The sequence below is a fragment of the Balaenoptera ricei genome, chromosome X, assembly GCF_028023285.1.
Source record: "Balaenoptera ricei isolate mBalRic1 chromosome X, mBalRic1.hap2, whole genome shotgun sequence".
NCBI lineage: Eukaryota > Metazoa > Chordata > Mammalia > Artiodactyla > Balaenopteridae > Balaenoptera > Balaenoptera ricei.
Genome location: NC_082660.1, coordinates 11,840,023 through 11,865,028, shown reverse-complemented (window position 1 = coordinate 11,865,028; position 25,006 = coordinate 11,840,023). Strand labels below are relative to the sequence as shown.

The 25,006-nt window shown below is 38.5% G+C and overlaps 1 protein-coding gene across 3 annotated transcripts in view; it reads right to left on the bottom strand.

The window, feature by feature from the left end:
• The window catches only part of GLRA2 (glycine receptor alpha 2), a 190,496-nt gene extending 172,415 nt beyond the window's left edge, over positions 1-18,081 (bottom strand). For 2 of the 3 annotated variants that reach the window (XM_059910774.1, XM_059910775.1), the window contains exons 1-2: positions 18,014-18,081; positions 15,723-15,856 (exon numbers count right to left, since the gene is read on the bottom strand). In XM_059910774.1, coding sequence (XP_059766757.1) covers positions 15,723-15,856; positions 18,014-18,081 — 202 coding nt within the window. Of the gene's footprint in view, positions 1-15,722; positions 15,857-16,908; positions 16,929-18,013 lie in introns of those variants that run through there. The other variant, XM_059910776.1, reaches the window with a different exon arrangement.
• Between the last annotated feature and the right edge of the window lie 6,925 nt (positions 18,082-25,006).

Sequence of the window (25,006 nt, the reverse complement as noted above, 5' to 3'; positions counted from 1 at the left end):
TGACTTCGTGTTACCTATGGTTAGATCTTAATGCCTTAATAATCAGCTTAACACTCTAGCCCTAACTAACTTTATTCTCTAGCCTCATTTTCTATGACTTCCGTCCTTTTACTTCCTTCAGTTATACTCATGTTTTGTTATCCCCCCCAAATAATCAAATTCTTTCCAGACATGAGAGTTCCCTACCTGAAGTCCCCCTTTCCATTCCTTGAACGCCTATGCATCTCTCAAGACCCAATTAAAACATCACCTTTTATATGAAGCCTAGAGCTACTTCTTTTTCTCCTCTGCAGATTGAGCTCTCACATGTTAAAGGCTCCAGAGAAATATAAACATTATCATTAGTAGTAGCTACCTTAGTTGGGCCTTCCAGGCTTTATAAAGATTTTTGGTCCATTGTTTCATAATCTGGGAGAATCCTGTAACTTGAGAACCACTTTGCAAGTTTTGATGAAGATGGAAGATAGGGCTCAAAAGGAGAATTCTAGAGGAGAATCAACCACAGGCTTGCTGGTTGGAAGGAGTTAAATGCTATAACCATGAAGTAAATCTGATATTACTTTAGCAGTTGGAAACTACTGGTAATTCAGGTATATCCAAAATTAACATTTGGGTGTATTGATTTTATTCACTAAACATTTCACGCACTGAAGAGGAGAGTTGCCTCAGGCCAGTGGATTCTATCTGGGTAACCTTAATGCCACCATAATCCCTGTTCAGTATTGGGCATGGAAAATAAAGCTTTTTAGACATGGGATGTTGGTCCTGAAGTAGTAGTAAAGTAGAGGGGCTGGGATAGAAAGGCTGGAGGTTAGAAAGCTGGTACGTTAACAATTTGCCTTTTAATTCTCCTCTCCTTGGTGCCTAGCACAGTGACATATGCATAATAAATGCTTGATATGTATCTATATGTGAATGAATCCACTCATCTCATTCAACATTAAACATTTATTAAACTCCTACAAAGGCAGGAAGTACACAAAAACCTGCAACTTTGGAGATAAATTAGAATCATCCTGTAATAAAAAGGGGGGACACCTATGTTAAAAATACCTTCGATAAAGTATTGCAGATCGAGAATGAGTGTCATTGACATCATTCTCTAAATGATGGCCTACATTCCTCCCCGTCTTAGGCTTTATGTATCTGGAGAGCTAGTGTTGGTCTAAGTCCTGTCGGGTAACAAGATAACTTTTTCTCCCCCCTAAATAACAAGAATGGTAAGCAAAATTGCAGCTGTTTTCCATTATGAGAAATGTGTAGGGAGTGAAATGAGATCATACGTGGCAAAAGACTTTGTGCATTTTGAAAGAATCACAAATATTAGATAATAATTTATTATTTTAGTTCAATTGCTCACACCCACCTTTGCATTAGTACAGATTCTGTGATTAATGATTGGTGTTATACATTTTTATATTCATCTGATACGTGTTTATTGGCTTCTACCTACTGTCAGGTGTTGGAGGTACAATGAAGAATGAGATAAGTCCAATCTCTGGCCTCCTTGAACTGGTCTAGGAGGGAAAGGGACAGGGAAGCAGCCAGTCACGAGAGAGCTTGTAGACTGAGCATGTAGGAGAGGATGGACTTAGTAGTGTAAGGGAAGCTTTCTAGAGGAAATGGTATTGATGCTGAAGTCTGTAGGATGAGTAGGAATTAGGCTGGTGAAAAGGAAGGCATGGTGAAGGGAAATGAAAGTGCAAAGCACCAGAATAAAAGGTTTGAGAACAGGAAACAGGGCACTGAGGTTGGAACAGAGTGGGAGGGCATGGCTGGGCATGTGGAATGGTGATGTTGAAGAGGACGATATTGATGCTCCCCCCTCAAGTTCCTTGGATCCCATTTACCATTTTGTGCCTCTCACCTCAGTATGCTTTTTTCTTTTTAATTGACATATAGTTGATGTAACATATTATATAAGTTACAGGTGTACAATATAGGGATCCACAATTTTTAAAGGTTATACTCTGTTTATAGTTATTATAAAATACTGGCTGTATTCCTCGTGTTGTACAATATATCCTTGTAGCTTATTTCTTTTATATATAGTAGTTTGTACCTCTTAATCCCCTACCCCTATATTGCCCCTCCCCACTTCCCTCCTCCTACTGGCAACCACGGGTTTGTTCTCTAGGTCTGTGAGTCTGCTTCTTTTTTTGTTATATTCCCTAGTTTGTTGTATTTCTTAGATTCCACATATAAGTGATATCAAACAGTATTTGCCTTTCCCTGTCTGACTTATGTCAGTTAGCACAATCCCCTCCAGGTCCATCCATGTTGCCGCAGATGGCAAAATTCCATGCTTTTGCTTTCAGTAGCCAGAACATGTGTTTTTTCACCGAGGACTGTCCCAGAGCTATTGGAGCTCACTTAACCCACCTGAGAAGAGATAGAAGCATGTGGGAATTTACTCTCCCTACCGTGCCCCCCATGCGTACCCTGAGGGCCGTCTTTACCCAATAACTAACAGAGGGGGTATGAAAAGTCAGCTCTCTTGCCTCCATTCAGACAGCTCTGGGGTGTATCTTACACTCCAGAGTTCCCCGGAGGGGTCAGGTCGAACTCATCCACTGTTGGACTTTGCTTGAGATCACACCCTTACTGGGCTTCCCCGCCACGTCCTTCTCTGATTTCATCACTCTCTTATGTCTCCCTTGCTCACTTATCCTTAATAAATCACTTCCACACAGCATCTGCTTCTCAGAAACCCAACCTCAGACAGATGTAGTCAAAAACCTAACCGTGAAAACCCCAGTAAGCCATGTACAGGTGTATAGACTTTATCTGGAAGTGATGAGAAGTCCCAGGAGAGTTTCAAGAGTCATGAGGGGCCTAGAAATTCAAGGATACTAGTATTCGAGCTCTTCACTCCCTTGGGTGACAGCTCAGCTTGATTTTCCTGTGCATTCAGATAAAGACATAACCAATCAGGCACCCGGAGCAGCTGCACTATGGAGTTTCTAAAAAAAAGTATAGGAGTTTATTTCTGATCTCAGCTTTCCTGAAGGATCTATTTATTATCCACTCTATATTTCTTTGCTTTCTTTCCACCTGCCACATCCCCCCTCAGAAGTCAGTAACTTTTTTCAGAGGCGTTATTCTGCAATTTATGTGGCATTTTGCACGATGTCACTGATGGACACTTTTTGTTAATACCCTCACCTGCTTTGCTTCATCACTGAAGCAGATAATTTATTCTGACATTTATATGGAAAGTTAGACCCTGAGGGGATACCTGCTTTCTTGGGACTTTACATATGCAGTTATTATGGCACATTATTAGCACCTGCTTCCAGATTCTTATATAATAATTATGCTCTCTCAATGTATGGAGGAGTGAGAAAGGTCCCATGGTGAAGGACTCGTAACAATCATGGACGCTTCACATGTTCATCCACTTCTACTGAGTTCTGCGAAGACTCCTTCGCGCAAGCTATATTGCTGTTAGTTGTACACTGACATCTCTTAAATGAACTCAGCGGGGGCAACTGGGTACTATAGCAGACTTTTCACCCAGGGGCTCACAGAAGCCCAGTTTCCAGTAGGAGGAAAATAAAAAATGTGCCTGTGATTATGCTATTTGCAGAGTCTTGTTGACAAGTAGAAATGCGGAATTTTTTCCTTGAGATAAGTGTATTCTCTTGCTGAGGAAATCCTTTTTTTAATGGGCTTTGGGATATTTGCCCCCAAGTCAGAAATTTATACATTTTGCTGAAAGCCCTGCATGTTACAAACTTGGTTGGCATCATGATATGTATGGAACAGGAAGCCGCCTGCTGAGTTTTAAGTGGGAATATTTGCTCAGAAGATTTGAATAAAGGATGAGCTTAAATGAGGCATATGTGCACGATAAACAAATGTGAATATTGGAAATGTAGGTGCTTGGGGGAAATAAAAGGAATACGTATCCCAGACTGTGGGTAATTCCTCCTATTTTTGGAGAACTAGAGAAAACATGTCTGATAATATAGGATTAGTCTGGCAAGGGTCAGGTCACGTATGCCACTGGTCACAGAGAGGTCACTAACTCCAGAAAATATAATAGGAATATTCCAGAGAAAATAAATACTGAATAGCATAGCAACCTTGTTGGTAACAAGCTATGACCTCAAATTTTAGAGAGAACAAGCAGAGTGGCATTTTATCTATAAAAAATCTTCCTGAAAAAAATTTGGTGCCAGGGTTTCCTATTCATAAGGCATGGCATTGGGCCTGTGTGACATTTCTTTTCAAACAGAGACGATCTCTTCTTAAATTTTTATATTTTGAGAAGACACTATATACTTCATTTTAAAATCAAATCTCAGAAAATGCTGGGGAAACTGTTATCCTCTTATTCATATTCCATGACTTCTATAACTAAGGATTCAGCAAAGCCATCTCCCCATCTGCCACTATGATGCCACTGTCTGCCTCCTAGAAATGCAGAAGCCTCAGTGATACTGGAAGCAAATGATAACAAGGAATCTGAGTCAGGCACCCAGGCTATATGATACAAAAGTCTGAAGACAGAGTAAGCAAACCGTGTGCGTGCTAAATCACTTCTTTATAGTTAATCTTCACTCAGTTCCTCTTCAAGGTCCAGTATATGCCAACCCTCAATTACCAGAAAAGCTTAAACATCGGTGTTCCATTATCTATGGGTTGTACAGTGGAATATCAGCAACGCCAGTGCCATCACATGGATACCTTGAAGCAATATTTCAAATAAAGGACTTGTTTGATACACAATGTGTAGCGGCTCCATCATCAATGTGTCTTCATCTACTGTGTGAGATACAGTTGACCCTTGAACAATGTGGGTTTGAACTATACAGGTCCACTTACAGGCAAATTTTTTTCAGTAAATACCTGCTAGTACTATACAATCCGCTCCATGTTTGGTTGAATGCACCCATGCAGAACTGTGAATACCAGAGGGCCCGTCGTAAAGTTATACATGGGTTTTCAATTGCTGGGATTCGGTGCCCCAACACCCACATTGTTCAGGGGTCAACTGTAAATGACGTGGATCAGGAGCCATTAAGGCTAAGGTAGCTTTAGTATTTCCCCACCCCCTACTTTGTTCTCTATGTTTTACTAAGACCCTGGAGTAAGAAACAGGAAGAAAAAAATCGTACTTGCTTATTTAACAAACTCAGAGAAAGTATGAAGGAAGAACTAGTAATAAACAAGTTTTATATATAGATAACTCTTTTCCCAAGACATTTAGTGATATTTCAAAGACATTTCTCTTTCTGCATCCATCTTCATTGAAAACTATTTTCAATAGTTTTTCCTGGGAATTTATATATCTAACTATATGAAACATCAATTTTGAGCAGACCAACTTAGAATATATTTTAATACTAATAAGTGGGGAGTTTCCTGGTGGCACAGTGGTTAAGAATCTGCCTGCCAATGCAGGGGACACGGGTTCGAGCCCTGGTCTGGGAAGATCCCACATGCCGCAGAGCAACTAAGCCTGTGCACCACAACTACTGAGCCTGCGCTCTAGAGCCTGTGAGCCACAACTACTGAGCCCATGTGCCACAACTGCTGAAGCCCGTGCACCTAGAGCCCTTGCTCCACAGCAACAGAAGCCACTGCAGTGAGAAGCCCGTGCACCGCAACGAAGAGTAGCCCCCGCTCGATGCAACTAGAGAAAGCCCACGTGCAGCAACGAAGACCAAACGCAGCCAAAAATAAATAAATAAAATAAATTTATTAAAAAAATACTAATAAGTGAAGACCTTAACCTTAAATCTACACACGTTATTTGAGATAAATATTGCATACTTTCAATTATTAAATGAAGTTTTTTTTAGTATGGATTCAAATTTTTTTAAATTTCAAGGAAGTGATGGGGAAAAAATTCTCAACAAACAGTTGAATGGAAATTGTACGAGATTTATCCATCTTGGAAAACTGCCCGAAAGAGAATGGCAATCCAAAAGGAAATTTTCCATACAGGCATGCAACTTTGTCATATTCTGCTAAAAAATGTCTTTAGTTCAGGGTTAAAGGTCACTTGTTTAAGTGTGTATTTGTCACTCAGCATTCAAGAATCATAAAGACTAAAACAGAAGGTGATTATCAGATCAAAGTATTTTGCTGTACTGACATGTTTTTTCTTTTGTCTTCAATGTTTGTTTTTTCAAAATGCCACTGTTTGCTTATTTATTCATGTAAATGAAGCAGGAGATAAATAGCCTGCAATAATAATCTAACTTGTAGAGTAATTCTCTTGTGGCATCAGAATGCTAATGTTGACCATGTATCAAAATGAAAGCCACATTTACTGAATGCTGGGGCCTTCCCACTCTTAGGAATGTTATCTTTCTAGCAGATCATCGTATTTTATGTGTATGTAGGTTTCCCATCATCATCACCTATTTTCATGGCAAAAAAATTTTTTTAGATTTATGGATTTTACCAAGACCACATTTTCCAAAGTGTATCCCATGAAACACCAGTTCCCCAGAATGTTACTCATTTAAGGAATCTATGATCTAATAAGTAGAGGATAAGCCCCTGGGTAAAAGAAGTTTTAAAAATATCTATTTATTTGTATATTTTTACTGCAGGTTTTCTCAAAACATTTTAATATGCTAATGAATATTGGGAGTCTCTTGGAGGCTGTTTTGCAGAACTTCCATTCTTATTTCACATTTTAAACCTTATATCTGAGAACATCTCATGGGACTAGCGTTTCGAGAAACATCTTTGGCCAGATGCTGAACTAAAGAAACATGGTAGCTACTTTTCCTAGAAGCAGCCTCTGTACATGAATTTGCTACCTCCGAACCTTTCAAAAACAAGACAAAAATTGTGAATGGCTGATTTCTCCAGTAATCCTCTCATAAGTTTCCAGAGTTTTCCAGAGAATAATGATCATCCTTGAAATATTGGGAGTCAAAATAAGATATCAGCAACTGCTAAGAATTCTGGATAGAATTAATAATTTCTCAGAGACCAATTCTCTAGGAAGATTGGATGCATCCAAGCTCTTCTGTGGGTGAATCAATAATTTACAAAAGGACATACTCAAAGATGTTAGACTATAAAGACTAGGGACTATCAAAGTTGGACCTAGACATCTTGGTCCAAGTCCTTTATTTTGGAGATGACAAGAATTAATCCCAGAGAGGTTAGGTGGCATGCTCTAGGTCACAGCTGGCAAAAGTGTGGTTAAAACAAGGCCTCATGAGTCTCAGTTTAGATTTTTTTTTTCTTGTAGGATCTCCCCCCGCCTTTATTTGGTAGGGCAATGCTGGCCCACAGTATCTTGGGAAAAATACTATAAGGAAGATATTATTCTTCAGCTACAGGAGCAAAAACTTCTCATTCTAGTGCTGTAGTTCTTAAACTATAGGGAGTAATGAAGTCGTTAAAGTCAGTATTTTCAGATCCCATCATTCAGTGTTTCTGGAGAGGTAGAGCTGGAGAAATGCGGGGCCCAGATATGTGCCTTTTTAACAGGACTCAGGCTCTAAAGCAGGTATTCCGAAAGGCGTGGTTTGAGAAACACATCTGGTTGGTTGCCGGTTTAGTTTAGCATTAAATCCTAAGTCCTTTGACTTGGTGTACTCTATACAAAGTTCAAGTATGAAAGACACAATTAATTCAAAGGAAAAAGTAGAATATGAGAAACCCATTTTGAGCACTGCAATATATGTATAAATTATCCTGAATCGTATCATCTAACTGGAGTTGTTACAGTGTGGTTTGCCAAATGTGTGTATCCTTCACTTTTCAGAGACTTGGAGGTTCAAAGCTAAATAAACAGACCCCTTGTTTTCTGAATACATTTGAGGCGGAGCGGCGCAAAGAATGCTATTTCTAAGAGAAAGCCTGATATAAGAAATCTCAGCTGCCTTGTTGGGCATGAATTTGTTCTTAGAAATCAACATCTTGAAGTATTTAAATGTAAATAAATCAGAAGAAGATAGAGTATATTATCGTCTACGTATACTTGGGTTTTAAAAGTGAAAGAAAAATTAGGTGGTTAAGTGGTTCTGAGGTTTTCCTAAAGTAGCAGAATTGCCACGATCAGTAGCTGTATTTCAGGTGCAGTAATCAAACCAACCAAGGAGTGGGAAACAAGCAACTCTCCCTTAGACTTGCCATTTCCTCAAAATGCACAATACTCTGCCCCTGGGCTTCATGTTCTTCTGACCCTCCCACCCAGTCCTTTTTCCTTCTAACACTTCTACTTCAGCTCTGTATAGACAGAAGAGCACGGAGGAAAGACTGTGTCTCAGAAATGCTGCCCCAAGAGACTTGGCATTAAGTCTTGTGCTCAAATCTAAGTCCACAACCCATCCCAGCATGGGAAGCCTGGAGGGGATTGACTGTGGGGCAAACACAACAATATTAGCAAACATATAAACATATTAAATCAGATAGAAAGGAAGCTATATTAATTATTTTCATATATTCCGCAGGAAGATCTCTCCCTCCTCCCTTCCCGCCCTCCCTCCCCGCCCCCACCCCTGTCCATTGGTTGCACACCTTTCAGTTGTCTGCTTAGGAAACAGAACTACCACGTTCCACTATCTTCCTCTCTCTTCTCTGCATTTGGAGGTATCATTTATCTACTGGGATAGTATATCCAGATGATATCCCGTTCTCACTTCCCTGCTTTCCCAAGACTGATAAAGGAAGGCTTACTAAACGGATTATCGGTTTGGGAGCTGTCTGCTCGACCAGGTTGAAGGGTGGCTTTGCTCATAAGTTGACTTTGAGCTGATTATCTTCCATTTCCCCCCAGAGACTCTCCTCTTTTCTGTTCTACTCTGTGCTCTGGGAAGCTGACCTTCCGGGTTTGCATCATTGAGCTCCCTTGCCCTCAGACTTCGAACTGGATTTGGCCAACGAGAGGTTCCCGCAAGGAAATGGAATGCAGGAGGAGAGTGAGGTCAGAATATTTATTCCCTAGCTTCCTCCCTGCTAGGCCAGCACAGATTGACTCCATTGCTCCATAGATCTCCTTAGGTGGCCTCTCTGTAGAGCCACTTTCTCTAGGTTCTGGCAGCTACTCCCTCCCTTGCCTCTTCAGGTCTACTGCTGGCAGTCCCAGAGTACTACATTCTCCCTTTAGGGATTGGTTTTTTCCAAACCCTCCCACACCCTGTTGGAGTGTGTCATTTCTTTCCTGCAAAGATCCTGGATGGTACAGCATTAAACTTACAAATTATGTTCCAGTTTTTACTGAAGTGAGAACTGACATTTAAAAGCTTAAATTTCTGTTTACCACTGTATACTTAGCAAGGAACATGGTGCCTGGCATATAGATACTGCTCGCTACTTATTTATTAAAGGAATAAACAAATGAATTGTGTGTTTAGATTCAAATATAAAGATGGAAAACCTTTACATGTAATTTTTTTGTGTTCACATACGTGCTTCCTTGCTGCAAATTTATTCTATTTCTTTGACAATGCATGGGCAAGTGTAGCTTATTTTTCCTCAAGAAAGTATGAGCCACCTCCTGATAGAAAAAAAAAGAAGAAATAGAAAACAAGACTTATCCAGTCACATTCATGATAATTGCCTATTGAGTTTCCGCATTTTGACTCGATCCAGGATTTTATTTTTCCCTCTTGGATGGACATGTTAATAAAACAGAGCCATCGTTTGGTGTACTCATGTATTATACTTCCTAAAGGAGTGGTGAGTGCATAAGCCAGGGCATGAGTCAGAGAGAGTGTCCAGTTTCCCTCTCATACTTGCCCCATGACCACATTTGGTTGGCTAGCCAGACTAGACTCCAAAATGGAAATCTAGTGACTTTATTCTTACAGGTCCTTCACACTTAAGAATACCAGTTAGAGACCTATTCCTTTTGCTCATGTCCTTCCTTCAATGGGCTTCACATGGCTAAAAGTGTCTGCAATCAGTCACAAGTGTTCAGAGTAGCCCTCTCAAGAAAGAAGTCAATGAAGAATGTGCTGCATCCTACAGTCGAGACAGCCTCTTAGGTGTTAACTCCAAGGAGAACACAGAATGCTTCCAAAGACCTTGTTATGAGGCTTAATCAACTATATTTTCATTTTTAAGACCCTGTTCCAAACGTGTCTGATCCAACACACCAAGAAAAATACCCAACACCACGAAGAACAAGCTAATAACTATTTTTTCTCTAAGTCTGATAGTGCCAACTGGACGCATTATAATGTCCACTCTCTAAGTGCCGAGATACCCTGATGTATATGCCATTATTTTTTTAAATGAAGTCTCAGATTATCAGCAAAATGGACTGAATTGTTCTTCAGCATGGGGAGTAACAGAAAGCACTATAGAACTCAGGATAAAAAGTTTAGGCTCTTTTCATAATGAAAATTAAGGATATGAAATCACCCAGAATCAACCAAGGAACAATACATTCTCAAAAACTAAATTATGGGCTTCCATTTCCAGTGCTCTTAACCTGCCATGTTGTAGAGACTAAATGTTCTCCTTAAAATACTTATTCTAAAATAGAAAATCAATTCACATTTGTGCAGTGACCCTTGCAACTGCAGTAACTGGACAAGAAAATACATCAGAAATGACAGTCATATATCTTCCATTAAATTTAGAGCCCTTTCTAGGACCAAGCGAAATTGGTTCTATGTCTTTTACTTGGTTCATTTAAAAAATGAGTCTAAGAAAATAATCAGGGATAAGATTTGAATGGATAAAGATAATTCCTTCCCACAAATGGCTCCCTTTTTGTCTCATATTTAGGAATATGAAATAGCCCTTTCAGGTTGGAAATCTTCCCACCAGACTGATAAAGGAGAACCCTCTGAGACATGTGACATCTACATCCTGCTTACTGTGGTAGGACTCTAAAATGCTAGAACTTCTTTGACTCGTTTTTTTCCATTAAAAAAAATTCAAACAACTTTAAGGACCCAATCACCATGAAGGCTAAGCTTTGAGAATTCATAGTCAGTGTCAGTTATCAAAGAGAAATAGAAGACTAGTAATAATAATTCAAATTATTTGTAATAATTTTAATAGTTGGAAACAAATCATTCAGATGTATGATCTCATTTGATGCTCAGAACAACCCAAATGAGGTGGGCAAAGTCAGAAGAAAACCTGAGTCATGGAGAGGTGGAGACATCTTTTCTCCAAAGTGGCTGAACCAGGACATGAACCTGGGTTTTCTGGATCCAAGTCCAAGGCCCCTCCCACTCTACTACTCTGTCACCATGGAATGGAAGACGTACTCCAATAAATGAACTTATCCTTTGGAATAGACTTTACCAGAGTGTGTTAGAATGCTGTAGATGCCTCCTTGTTGATGTTACCTCAAATCCCTGACAAGCAACTTGCAGGCCCATCGTAGCAGCCTAGTATATACAAATGTGTTGGTTGGTATACATACAGCACACAAAAGCTAAAATAAATTTTAACACAGCCAGTGGATTTTGGGTATTCAAAAATCTTCATCAACATAATCCCTGAACAAAACTGTCATATATAAATTTCTCTTTGATACACCCAGCTTTTCCTTTCAATAATCATTTCCCCCCTTTTATCTCCTATTGTCTTATTCTATATAAAATGACTGTACCCTTTCAGGTGCCTGAAGGTTTCGACTACTTTCTGCACTCAAGTCAAACTCTTCTGCAAAAAAAAAAAAAAAAACTTCTGAGACTTGTAAGCATTCTGTTCTTTTTCTCAGAACCCGTGGTATTATCTGATGCCCGCATCTGCCAGAGTGATCAAAGAAATGATCACACGAGGGCTACATTATCACCAACTGAGAGATCACTCTTTCCAAGTGTCTCTGCTGGACATTTGTGCTCAAGTCACCCCTCCAGGGATTGGTAAGCACAACACATGAGCTTGAGCTCCACTTGGCTACAGACAAGAAACTTTCCAAGGGGAGAAACATGAAGACCTCTAGTTTTTTGGAAGTGGATCTGTTTCTTATATCTGAAACACCTTTTGAGCTGATAACTCCTTGGAAAATAAAGGAAACCATACTGCATGCAAATGTAGGTTTTAATATCGCACATCACACTTTAAAATTTAGGTCTCCGGATATGGAAAAAAGATTAGTGTGCATGGCCTGCACAAAGAAGTGGAGGGAATAATTATCTCCTGGCATTATCTATTCCAGATCCTATCCCAAAATGAATGTTCTGGTGAAATGTATTTATTCACATTGGGATGAAACTTAAGATATAACTCTAAGTTAATTTTCTTTTCAAAGAAAATTTCATTAAAATAGATAAAGGCTTTGTTTCAAAGAGAGAGAATCAGAACTAATGCATTTTGCCCAGGTTTGAGCATTTCATTTGGCTTCTTTAAAAGCTTAATGTTTAAAGTGGCATTTTCAAGATACAGTAATACTGACAAAGGAGTATCTGATAGGATGATGGAATAACACCATGATAAATCAACTGACAACGAGACAAATCACCCAAGTGGGGAAAGAGGCTTCTCTGTTGACATAGAATCAACATTTACCATGGTTTCAGAAACAGGTAATTGTGAATGGACATAGCTTGTGTTTTTATCTGAACTGAGGATTTTGAAAATTTATGTTTTGACGGGGTCTGACCCAAGTCTCTATGGCTCTCATAGATGGAATGCAATTGGCAACTCTGACTCATGACTTTGTTTATACACTTGTGCTTCAGCACATCAGAAAAGCTATTTTTTCCCTATAGTTTCTAAGAATGACTCTCAATTACAGAGTCTAAGTCTGAATCACTTCTGGTTCCCTTTTCTAGCTTACATCCATCTTCCTTCTTGTATATATGCCCATTATGACATTTTTCAGAGCCCATCAGGGATATGGAATAGACATGAAATATTTTACTGACTTGAAAGGATGCAGGAAAAATTCCTTCCAATAAGAAAAATTGTGCATATACATTTCTTTTCCCTTGCCAATGCACGGCAGCAAGGAAAACAGAGAAATGTGCTAATATTTAATAAGACTTCTAGAAAAGCCATAGCCTTTATCTCAACAGCCCATATTTGGCTCTTGCTTATATTCTTGTGGTCAAATTTTGCCCTTTTGTCTTCTTATTAATCACCATTATTGTTGTTTTCAATATCATTGTCATGATCATCACCATGTTTATTGTTATCATAGTCAGTTTGGTTTTTGGCATTTACAGGGAGCCTATCACTATTCCAGATACAATCACATTTCCTAATCACCTTTCATTTCTACCTACTCTATAAAATTTCTCATTGATACATTGCTAATCAACTGCAGTAAGTACTATAATCTTCCTAGCCTCTTTGCTGTTACAAGTCCCCTATTATCTCTTTCTTTTATTTCTTTCTCCTCAGCTCAGCTAAAATCATCTTTGCTAGCCACTACGACCACTGGTTCGTCCCTCAAAATTTCCCACCCCTTCCCAATATCTTGTAGTAACCTCTAATGGAATATAATCTGCAAAAAACAAAAACCCTGAATCAGTATGCTGTACACCTGAAACTATGTATAATATTATATATATAAACTATATATATAATATTATATATATATAAATAAGGTACCTCCCTGCCCTCTCACATGCAGTGCGGGGGTGAGTTGATAAAACATAAATGTGCAAAAGAACTGTATTAGACATATAAAGTTTCATGGGAACACCAAGGAGGAAAAATCATTTTAGTCTAAAATAATGGGGAATGTTTTACATCTAGGAAAAGCCAAGATCCTCACAGTAAAGAGAATTGTGAGAGCTGTTAGGTAATTGATCTGATGTAAATGGTCCATGTAAGTAAAAGTTATGAAAGAATATCAGGGTTCATTGAATCGGAGAGTTAAGGGAAGAGGGAGACAAAAGTCAGTAAAGTTCATTAATGTTAGAGTCTTAAATTATATTCACCCATTTCCCTTTTATAAGTCTTTAAAACATCCTGTACTCAGGTCTTTAGGACAGATCTCAAAAACATGGCCATGCTTTGCTATGCTTGATATTCTCCTCATTTATTTATTCTTCAGAATCATGAGAAATGTTATCTCCAAAGGGTGACATCCCCAGAAGAACCAGAAAAAAAAGCTGTGTGTGGAAATTATTGCTCATTCTATGTGGTCACTTAAAGTAGCATTGGCAACATGGGTGTTTGTTTTATTACTCTTTGCACTTTTCTTCCCTCTTAAAAAATTATTTCTAGAAAATAATGAATAATAGCTGCTATTAAACAAGATGCTCATAAACTTGAAACAATTTTCCATCTCTGGTCCTTCTCTATGAAGCTTTCCGTGAATAGCTTAATAGGAAAGCATCTCTACTTTTGTTGGAATCCTGTAGTATTTTATTGTATAAGTATTCATGTAACATCTAGTCTCTCCACTGAAATTTTTGATGGTAGCATCCAAACCTGTTTCAACTCTCAAGTTTTCAAAGCATGCAGTAGTTAGTATCCTGCATGTAGTTCAGACTCAAAAGTTATTGAATGGCTCAGTGAATAAATGTACAAGTGAGCAGGCCCATTGAAAAAGCTGACTCTCGAATACTCACTCATAGGATTTTATTTCAAATATTGACTTCCAATGACCACAAAATTAATATGAAATTGGGCGAACATGAAAATTGTTTTCAGCAAAATCAAGCTTTTGAACTAAGTTCTGTTGTCTCTTTTGGAAATACTCTATAAGTCAAAAACATCTGTTTGGTCAAAATTCTGACATGTTTCTTTATGAAATGTGCCCTTAGCTGGGTATATTCAGAGGTGCAGCATTTAAAGAAGAAAGGAATTTTGAATTTAGTTTTCATGCTCATATTTGCCAATAATAAAAATTAATCAAACCTCAAGGAAAGCAATCCAATTAAATAGCTAATAAGCAAAACCAAAGCGATGCATGAATTATGACATAATACCTAGAATATTATAGATTTATCCTTTTATAAAATATAAGCACTTCACAATGCATTATTTTAAGTTAAATTACAAGATAAAATGCATTTATTTAAAATACGTATCCAAAAATTAAAACATCAAAAACAGTTCAATTAATAATTAATTGGTTCTTTCTTATTTCAGTATTTTTCTGATTCAGAGTAAAAATAAATCAAATAGATAAAAGGTAATTTCTAAAAAGTAATTTATATTAATTACATTTTTGTAATGTTAAACATACAAAAACACCAAACTTTTTGGTTTGTTTCTAATTGAACAAAGAAAGTATCCACCATCTTTGACATACACACTTTACAATTCTGTGATCTTCTTTGTTAACTTCAGATAAAGAATTTCAAATAAAGAATTAGAATGTTTAAACAAGAGGAAACCAAAACTTTGTAATATATTCAGTTAGAGCCTTTTCTCACAAGGTTTAAAAATGAGAGAGGCCTGAAAGTGTATAAAATGGCATGTTATATATTGAGATGTAAACTTCATTTTGGGAGTACGTATTTAAAACCCAAACCAAAGATTTTGGTGTAACGATTCATACAAATCAAGTCCATCATTTGTTCTTGTATTCATTTCCAGTCCCACTCCCACTTAAGATAACATAGGAAGTGTGGCAATAATCTCTGACGTTAGTTTTCTTTGTGGAACATAACACAAATGAGTAAAGTTTTTGAAACTGGCAAGCGACATGTAAAATTTAAGCTATTAAATCAACTAGTTCAAAAGAATGCCAAAATGAAATGAATACTATGCTTGTTGTTTTCACTTTATAATAAAAAGCCCTGAAAATTTTTTTTCAGAGTATTCAAACATCTAGATTTCCCACAGGCTTAATTAACATAAGTTTCAGTGAAACCTACCTTTAAAATTTGGCCTGATTCTTGCGTCATATCCTGATGTCCTTCCCATTAATTTGTCCAAGAAATCTGAAGGAGATAGGGTCTGCGAAGGTTGTTTTCCAGACCTGGAGTCATGGTCTTTGCAGAAAGCTGCCCTAAACACATCATTAACTCTTTTAGCAACAATTCCATTCTTATCACCTGAGAACTGATGCTCACAGAATGTTTGACATCATGTTTTGTAAATATATTTGATACGTTAAGAAGAAGAAAAGGAAAATTATAAACTCTTTGGTCAACTTCCTAACTTGTACATGGTCTAGAGTTAACTTTAAGTGATGAAAGGTATAAATCCTGAGTCATATCTCCTAAGTTACCAAACTTTGCCATAAGATAATTAAGATGATGCAACATGCATAGCTTTAGGTTGTAGGTTTTACGGATATATAAAGCTGTTTCTTTCTAGTGTCATCAGAAAAATGAAGATAATTTCTAAAATTTATGTGATTGTCTTAAATTATTTCCCCATGACTTCCAAAACATTCTTCCAGAATTTCGGCCCTTAATATGTCCTCTACTTTTTATAAAAAATATATAATAAGATGGGCAGAACAAAGTAAATCATGAACTAAGTATCCCATTGCTTATTTTGTCACCTGCTAGATTCTATTCTAGCTTTCAGCTATTAATAATTTCCAATGTGTTTTCTAAAAGAAAATCTTCACTTGGAAATTTAACTTCATTTTAAAATAGGTCAACAATGAGCATGTCTGTACTTCTATTATTTTATCAGTTGTTATTTATATATTAGCATTTAAATTGTTGACTCTCTAGTAAAGTATTCATGAAAAAGAACTTCTAAAGCATTTTGTCTTTTGCATTATCAAAAACACTGAATGGTAACTGGAAAATTTCTCAGACTTTCATTTTCCTTAAAAGGCTTATAAAAAGAGCATATATGGTTTGTAGCGAAATGAATTCTTTGACAATACATAGTGGTTGACTGAATGTTGATTTCTTCCATAAAGTATATATTTTACAAGCTTTCTTTTCAGCATTTTAACAAATAATATTGTTAATTCTTATCACTAGGAAAATACCACATTCTTGCCGGTTTTTCAAAGAAGTAATATTAAATATAAGTACAAAGATGATATAAACATTTGGTAAGAGTTAAAAATTGATACAATCACCTAGAAATACTCACATTCCCATATGCAGATTCATCTGATTAATCAAGTATTATTTGATTATAATGGTGATGGTGGTGGTGATGAAGATGATGATGATGATGATTCTAATAAAACCCAGCCTACAATTTTTCTTAATCATAGTAGGAGGTGTGAACCTGAAAGGAACATAGTGGGTTTTCCCAGTACTCATAGCATTGTTGCTATATGTTCCATTTTTCTTGGTTCTGTGAAAAAATACCATAAAATGTGGTGAAAATTAAATGAAGAGTCCTACACTTTGTTGTATGAACACCTCTTATCTCTATCTTGTCTTAGAACCTCTTAGCCATTAGGATGGCTATTTCACTTACTGGTAATAATCTGGTATTTTGAGGTATCAATTGATTAGACGATTTGTAAATTAAGTAGAAAATGCAAGCATGCAAATAGTGATTTCTCACTTTTTAAAATTATGCATAGTCCATTTCTCATGCATGCATGAATACAAAGATGTCATATTAATTCAGTTTTGATAGGCAATACATTTCTAAATATATTGAACAGTAGGCTACAGTGGTAAAATGAGATTTTAAATGTTTTTGATATTTCAAGAAATTTCCTGAATTGTAGTTCTCATAGCATGCATCTAGTTGCTGAAATACAATAGAAGTCCCAAGTTAGCTAAGAATCTGGGTTCTTTTATATTTTACATAAAATGAGCATGCATGCTTCTGGCAAATTAATTCAATCACTTCCACCATATGAAAAGCACTGCATTCAATAATCCCTTTAAATGACTTCCAGAGGAATTTGAAAGCAAAAAAGAAAAAAAAAATCACCATTATTTAGAAATGTAAAGAGCACGCAACTCATCAGAGTATCTTAATATCACATTGGCTGTGAAAATACGTTGAAATGCACAGAGTGGGGTTATGCATCATAAAACTTGCCTTTGTGAAAATTTACCACCTTCCCACCATAATTAAGCTTTTTAAAAGAACAAAAGAACTATAACTCTCCTGTATAAAATTAACATAATGTGGTCCGGGGCATAGAGAAATAGATAAAAATTGCATGACACGTTCTCTTTCAAACAGTTTTCATGTGGAAAATATCAGCATGCAAAGTCGTTTCACCTACCTGAAGTGGTTTGTCTCTAAGAAAAATGCAAACAAGGCTGTCAAAATGTTCACTAGCTGCCGGTTCATTCCTGTATCTGTGATGCTTGTGGAAAATATTCCCGAAATGATTCCAGAAGGAAGCTAGGACAAAGTATCTATTTATTGTCCAGACTCAAAATCTGGCAGGAATCTAGTTTCCTTGAAAATCAAGAAGAGATTTGGGTTTGTACAGTTTGCTGAGAAAAAACAAAAAGTGCCAGTACTGGGCATCATGGTCAGGTCAAACGGGGGCTTAGGACCATCAGTTAACCTAGGAAAGACAAAGCCTTAGAACTGATGGATCCCCCAGCTGCTTTTCCTGAATAATAAAAATGCTGCTACCTTAATCGCATCACCATGCAAAGGGGGCTGGTGACAATGCCATGCTGGAAGTCGGGTTGCTGTAGCTTTTGTTTTATGTCCTTTCTATTTAGCAAATCCCTTTTCTCTAGAAAATGTTCTCTTTTTAAAAGAAGTTGTAAATGAGGGAGAAGAAAGGACTCTGCGTGCTGGAGTGGGTAGGAAGAAGAGGGCAAAATTGCTGAAATCCTGTGCTGGAATGAGGGCTACAGAAAGACGGAGACGTGATCTTACCGAGCCTATAAATTTCAGCACTCGGACAGCTCCTAGCTCTGAAGTGCGCATGTTTCCTTTTTCAGTCGCTTGGGGCGGGGGTCGGGGAGAGGCATTCCAGAGGGGACATGCCTGCTATTCCAAGGCAAAGAGTGACTGGCCGTTCCGCGCGAAGGGGTGCTGAAGGGGTGCGGTGATGCCCAGGGAAGAGCAGAGGTCAGGGTAGATGGAGAGGGTGAAGAAGGCTAGGGTCTGAGCTCCTGGAAATGCGAGTCTGTCGGTGGGTGGGCGGGACGGGAGTTTGAAGCAGAAAAGAGAAGGGAATAAGGTCTAGGCGTGGGAAAAGAAAATTGGGCGAAGCAGAGAACAGGATCTCGAGTACTGAAATTATAATAGGGGGGTGGGTAGTCTACTCGTTATCAGTGAAAGCTAGAGGCAAAAGAGGAATCCTGTGCTGAAGAGGAGGGTACATTTCATGGGCATAGAGAAGCCCATATGCAGAAAATGGTCATGAGGATCGATAATTTAATTTAGAAGCCCTTTATACCTTCCTCGCCCCTTGAGTGTTTTCGTTTGATTTTAGCTGCCTGTTCCCAAAGGATCTCTCTACTTCTTTACTAGGGAAAGCCCCTTCTCTGAGCTTTCTTCAGCGGCTCAAAATCCTTGGGCATCCTCTTCAAGTCACGGATTTGTAGAGGAGGAAAAATACAATGGGCCGGCAGGGGGCAGTAGCAATCTTTTCTTGCCCTGGTTAAAGGTTAGAGAGTAGGGCTCCGAGTAAGAGCTGGAGCAAGGAAGGGTGAGACTGCGGGTGGAGTTTCATCTGCCCATTCCAGTTGTTAATCACCAGGGAGGAGTCGTGTAATAAAGTGTAAATGTTCTCCTAAATTGGCTAAAGAGACAGAAAATAGTGAAAGTTTATAAATCCTGTACAAAAGCATGACAGGTAACCTTGCTATTTCAAATTAAACTTACAAATGTTGTTATTAATAAAAAAGAGGAAGGGTAGATAGTTCAGTGTAAGTAATTATCAGCTCTGGCAAGGGGGAATGAAAAATGCATGTTCTGCCATGAGCTGGGTGTGTAACCTACTTTTTGTCTGTAAAATGTACCTTGTTCGTCACCTTGGCACTCCACTGCAGGTCTTAATTTTAAAACAAAACAAAATGATTAATTTTCAGTCCATAAATGACTAATATGCCCATGGATAAGTTTAAATATTATGGCAGAGTAACAAAGAATTCTATGTTTTTAGAAAGTAGATTCTGAGAAAAAAATGCATGTTCTTTGCACCTTTTAATCTTAACATAAATCACCTGAAGAGCTTGTTGAAATGCAGATTCTGATCTGGTAGGTCTGAGGTGGTGCCTGAGATTCTGCATTTCTACCAAGTTCCTAGCTGAGGTTGTTTCTGCTGGTCCACAGATCACACGTCAAGTAGCAATGGTCTGTATGCCCTTTTATCAGAAATTTATCCCACCAAGACAGTGAGAATATAGGACCTTTCTTTAGATGAAAAGCAGCAGTGCCCAAGCATTCTGCTTCCATACAAAATCAGTTCTTTGGAAGTGTTCTCTTAACTCCCAAAGCCCAGAAAAAGTGATTCAATTTAAAAGGAAAACAGTATGGTGTAGGGTGAGACATCCCTGGACTGCAGCTTTGAATCTGTTCACTTCCGAATTCATCCACATGGAAACTCTAGACCTGGTTTTATCCCTGCAGTCCTGACCCAAAAAATAAAATCAATTCTTGGAAATATATTTCTTCAATTGGTGCTATGGAAAACTCATACAAGATTTTTTTGTGTTCAAGATTCTTTCCAAAAGAGAAAATATTTATGTAAAAGTATATGAAAATGATTTGTCCTAAAATTTTTTGAGGTTGTAATGATGCTTAAAGTAAGACAGTCTTTGCAAGTCATTTCTTTCAACAGCAGAGTTTTGTTATTAAACAAGAGTAGGGTGAGTAGGGAAACCTGTGACAAAGGGAGACTCTGGCTAGCAGCATGAGATCAAAGCACATATTATTTTAGAGTTGGAAGGAACTTTAGAGAGGATCTAGTGTAACCTCCTCATTTTACTTCTCAGCTCTCCTCAATTTGGATTCCAGCTCCGTCAATCTACAGAAACAGCTCTCACTAAGTCTGCCAATGAATTCCTTGTAACTAAGGCCGAAAGATATTTTGCTGTTGTCGTCTTACTTGACATTTACATGGCACTTGACATCATCGATCTCTTTTCCCTTCTTTTATTTAAATTTATTTTTATTTTATTGTGGAAAGAACACTTAACTTGAAATCTACTCTCTCAACAGATTTTTAAGTGTAAAATACAATGTTGTTAACTACAGGCTCAATATTGTACAGTGCATCTCTAGAACTTACTCATCTTGCATCACTGAAACTATACCCACTGATTAGCAGCCCCTCATTTCCCCCTCTCTTCTGTCCCTAAGAGCCACCATTCTGCTCTCTTGAAGGGCTTTCTTCCCTCGACCCTGTGACATAGTACACTCCTGGCTTGCCTCCTATTCTGTCTCCTTGGCAGCCATATCCTCCTCTACCTGGCTTGTAAAAGTTGGATTTTCTAAAGTCTGTATTGGAGGTCCTCTTATCTTCTCATACTACACTCTCTTAGACAATATTATACACATCTGTAACTTGCATTTTCCTTTTATGCAGATGACACACAAATATATATTTCTGTCCAGACCTGCACATCCTAAACAATTCCTGTTGAATGTCTCAAAGGCTCCACAAAGTCCACAGGTCAAAACCAAACTTTTAATACTTCCTTCAAGTCCTGTTTCTCTTCTGCTGTGCCTGTTTCATTATCACCAACCAAAAGCCAAGGCATCAACGCTAAGACTCCCTCTCCATCGCCTACCATATTCAGTTCTCTACGAAGCTCTATTGATTTTTCTCTCACATATTTACCAAGTCTGTCCACTTCTCTCCCTCTCAGCCTCCGTGACCCTAGTTGAGCTACCCTGATCTCTTGCTCGTACTGTGGCCATAGTTAGCCAACTCCTCTACCTGCACCAGCAGCAGGTCCTCCTCCACCTCGTGATTACATTGCATCCACAACGACTGTTCAGAAATCAAAATCTGATCACGTCATACCCTCTGAGTAACATGATGACTTTCCACTGATCTTTAGGTAGAAAAGAAGACTACTTAACATGATCTAAAAGTTCCACGTGGTCTGGCCTGTGCCTACATTGTCTTTCATCTCATTCCCTACTCATCTCATTCCTTCTCCTCTATCCATACCGGCCCCTTTTTAGTCCCCCGTGCTTGCCATCTTGCTTAATCTCAGAGAGTGCTCATGCCTCCCATCTTGTCTTGTTAACATCAGCTTATTTTTCAAATCTCTTCTCAAGTGTTATTTTCTCAAGAGGGACTTTCCCAACCTGCACACCTCTATCTATTACAGGCTCCCTTACTACTCAGCAACTTTGATTCAAAGAGCTTGTCACCATTGCACGTATACATGTATATGATTAATTGCTTAGATAATGAGCTTTGTAATGGACAGGGGCAGCATCTGGTTTTGTCTACCATGGTATATCCATCCATTCAGTGTTATGACAGGAATCATAATGGTGATGAGAATGTAATTTTTTGAATGCACCCAGAAGTGCTGCTTAAAAAAACCAATATACTTACATATGTATCGTTCTGTCAAAAATTACTTGTTAATCATTTTAAATCTAAAAAAAAAATTACTTGTCAGGGAATTAACAAGTTGAGTACTATGATGATTTGAAAGGAAACCCAGCTCAGTGGCTCAGGAGTCTATAGCATGAGATGAAAATACAACTAAGAGACTATTAATCTGATGTCCTTAATCCAGGTACCACCTCTAACACTGATCAGTTATATGACCATGGGCAAGTCATTTAATACCACTGAGCCTCATTGTCATAATATATAAAATACAGATGATGATATTGCTACAAAAAATACGGAATACTCTTGAAAGTCTTATCACATCATAGCTGACTGTGTGCTTTAGGCTCGTAATCTCAGTTCTGAGCATCTACTGACTGCTACAGTTCATGTTTTCACTGTCCCTTGGACAATTCCACTTTCAAAGACAGTAAGTCTCAGGAGCTTGGAAAAGCTCTTATTTGCAATGCAATAGAATCCTGAAGTTGAATCCACCTAAGCTTCTAATTCACTGAATCACAGCTGGTTGAGGCATGCGGCACCCTTGTTTTGTACTCTTACCAGAAAAATGAGAAGATTCTGACCCATCCTATAACATCATAAGGATCAATACACAATATTTGGTCTATATGATGCCACATATTAAAGAATTCTAAGTAGATGTAAACAAATAGACATTTCTTAGGAACATCAGAATCGTTTGAACATCAGTATCATTTACTGACACTGATAAATCTCTAACATATACATAATGCTTTGTAGTTTTCAAAATACCCATACTATGTAGTAGGCAGAACAATGATTAATCACTATATTTTTTCCAGTGAGGAATTTAAAGCTCATGTAAGTTGATCAATTCTCCCAAGTCCACATGATTATTAAGTGACAAAGTCATACTTTCTATATTTCCTATCCAGGGAACAGACTTATTTCTCATCATATGTATGACTGATATTTTTCAAGTCACGGAGAAACTACTATATACCCACACTGTTTTTAATAACTATGTTTATGAGTCCATTGTAGTAAGTGCCCCTTTGTTGATGGAATTTTGGTCTCCATTAAATTCATACACACAAATGACAAATGGAAACCCCATTTGTTTTTTATAAATTTATTTATTTATTTATTTATTTATTTATTTATTTTTGGCTGCATTGGGTCTTTGCTGCTGTGAGCGGGCTTTCTCTACTTGTGGTGAGCAGGGCTACTCTTTGTTGCGGCGCGAGGGCTTCTCATTGCGGTGGCTTCTCTTGTTGCAGAACATGGGCTCTAGGTGCACGGGCTTCAGTAGTTGTGGCACGTGGGCTCAGTAGATGTGGCACGCAGGCTCTAGAGCGCAGGCTCAGTAGTTATGGCTCACGGGCTCTAGAGTGCAGGCTCAGTAGTTGTGGCGCACGGGCTGAGCTGCCCCGTGGCATGTGGGATCCTCCTGGACCAGGGCTCGAACCTGTGTCCCCTGCATTGGCAGGCAGGTTCTTAACCACTGCGCCACCAGGGAAGTCCCGAAAGCCCATTATTAAGAGTCTCAAAGTCAATTTCCTTAGGAAAAGAGTTGAAAGATGTCTAATATCCTGCCTCAGGTCACCTCGTGAACTCTTATGGGTCTTCCTGAAGAGAGATGGCCCTCCTCTTACGTGGGCATTCTTTCTTCCATTGAAAAGATGAAGTAGAGATTAAGAAAGGACTTATTAATTTATAATTGACACCAGCTGAGAAGTAGAGGTTTAGGTAGAGAGGGCAAGAAGTTGTTTTACCAAATCTTTAGTTGCTTGAGGACGTTTCCTCACAGAGAATGATAAACCCAATTTCATCGTGATAGAATGTTCTGAATTACATTCTCCTGCCTCCAACAGACCCTCTTCTCACTCTAGGGCCCTAGGTTGGAATGGATTTCTGAGTGAGAAAACCTTCTGACGTGAGGCTGCATGGTCATTATGATATTGGTTAAAATGTGTAGCTTGTGAGATTAATGATTAGTGATTGCCATTTTTGACTATATGTAATATCTCAGGTATCAGGTAGAGTCTATCTCTTAAATCCTAGATCTCTAAGCTACCACTGCAGAGTCAACAATTGACTCTCAACCTTCATGGCCACTCACTGGTCCATATGTCCTTTATCTCCTTGCAGTGGTTATATTGGAAATAAAGGGCACATTATGGAGCCCACTCCATTGGGTTAAATAAGTTGATAGGAGGACAGGAATTTTATTTAAGTTAATTAATTAATTTCTTTATTTTTGGCTGTGTTGGGTCTTCATTGCTGCGCACGGGCTTTCTCTAGTTGCGGCGAGCGGGGGCTACTCTTCATTACGGTGCGCGGGCTTCTCATTGTGGTGGCTTCTCTTGTTGCAGAGCTCGGGCTCTAGGCACACGGGCTTCAGTAGTTGTGGCACGTGGGCTCAGTAGTTGTAGCTCACGGGCTCTAGAGCGCAGGCTCAGTAGTTGTGGCGCACGGGCTTAGTTGCTCTGTGGCATGTGGGATCTTCCCGGACCAGGGCTCGAACCTGTGTCCCCTTCATTGGCAGTCAGATTCTTAACCACTGCGCCACCAGGGAAGCCCCAGGACAGGAATTTTAAAAGGGAGGTAAAAAAAGGTAGTTCCCACATTTTGATTTGTGCAGGCTGCTGCAAGCACTAGTACTGATGAATTTAAAGCAGTTTTCAATGGCCAGCGTTGTCTACAGAGCAAGGATGCCTAAAGAGCTGCTGTCACCCTGCATTTATT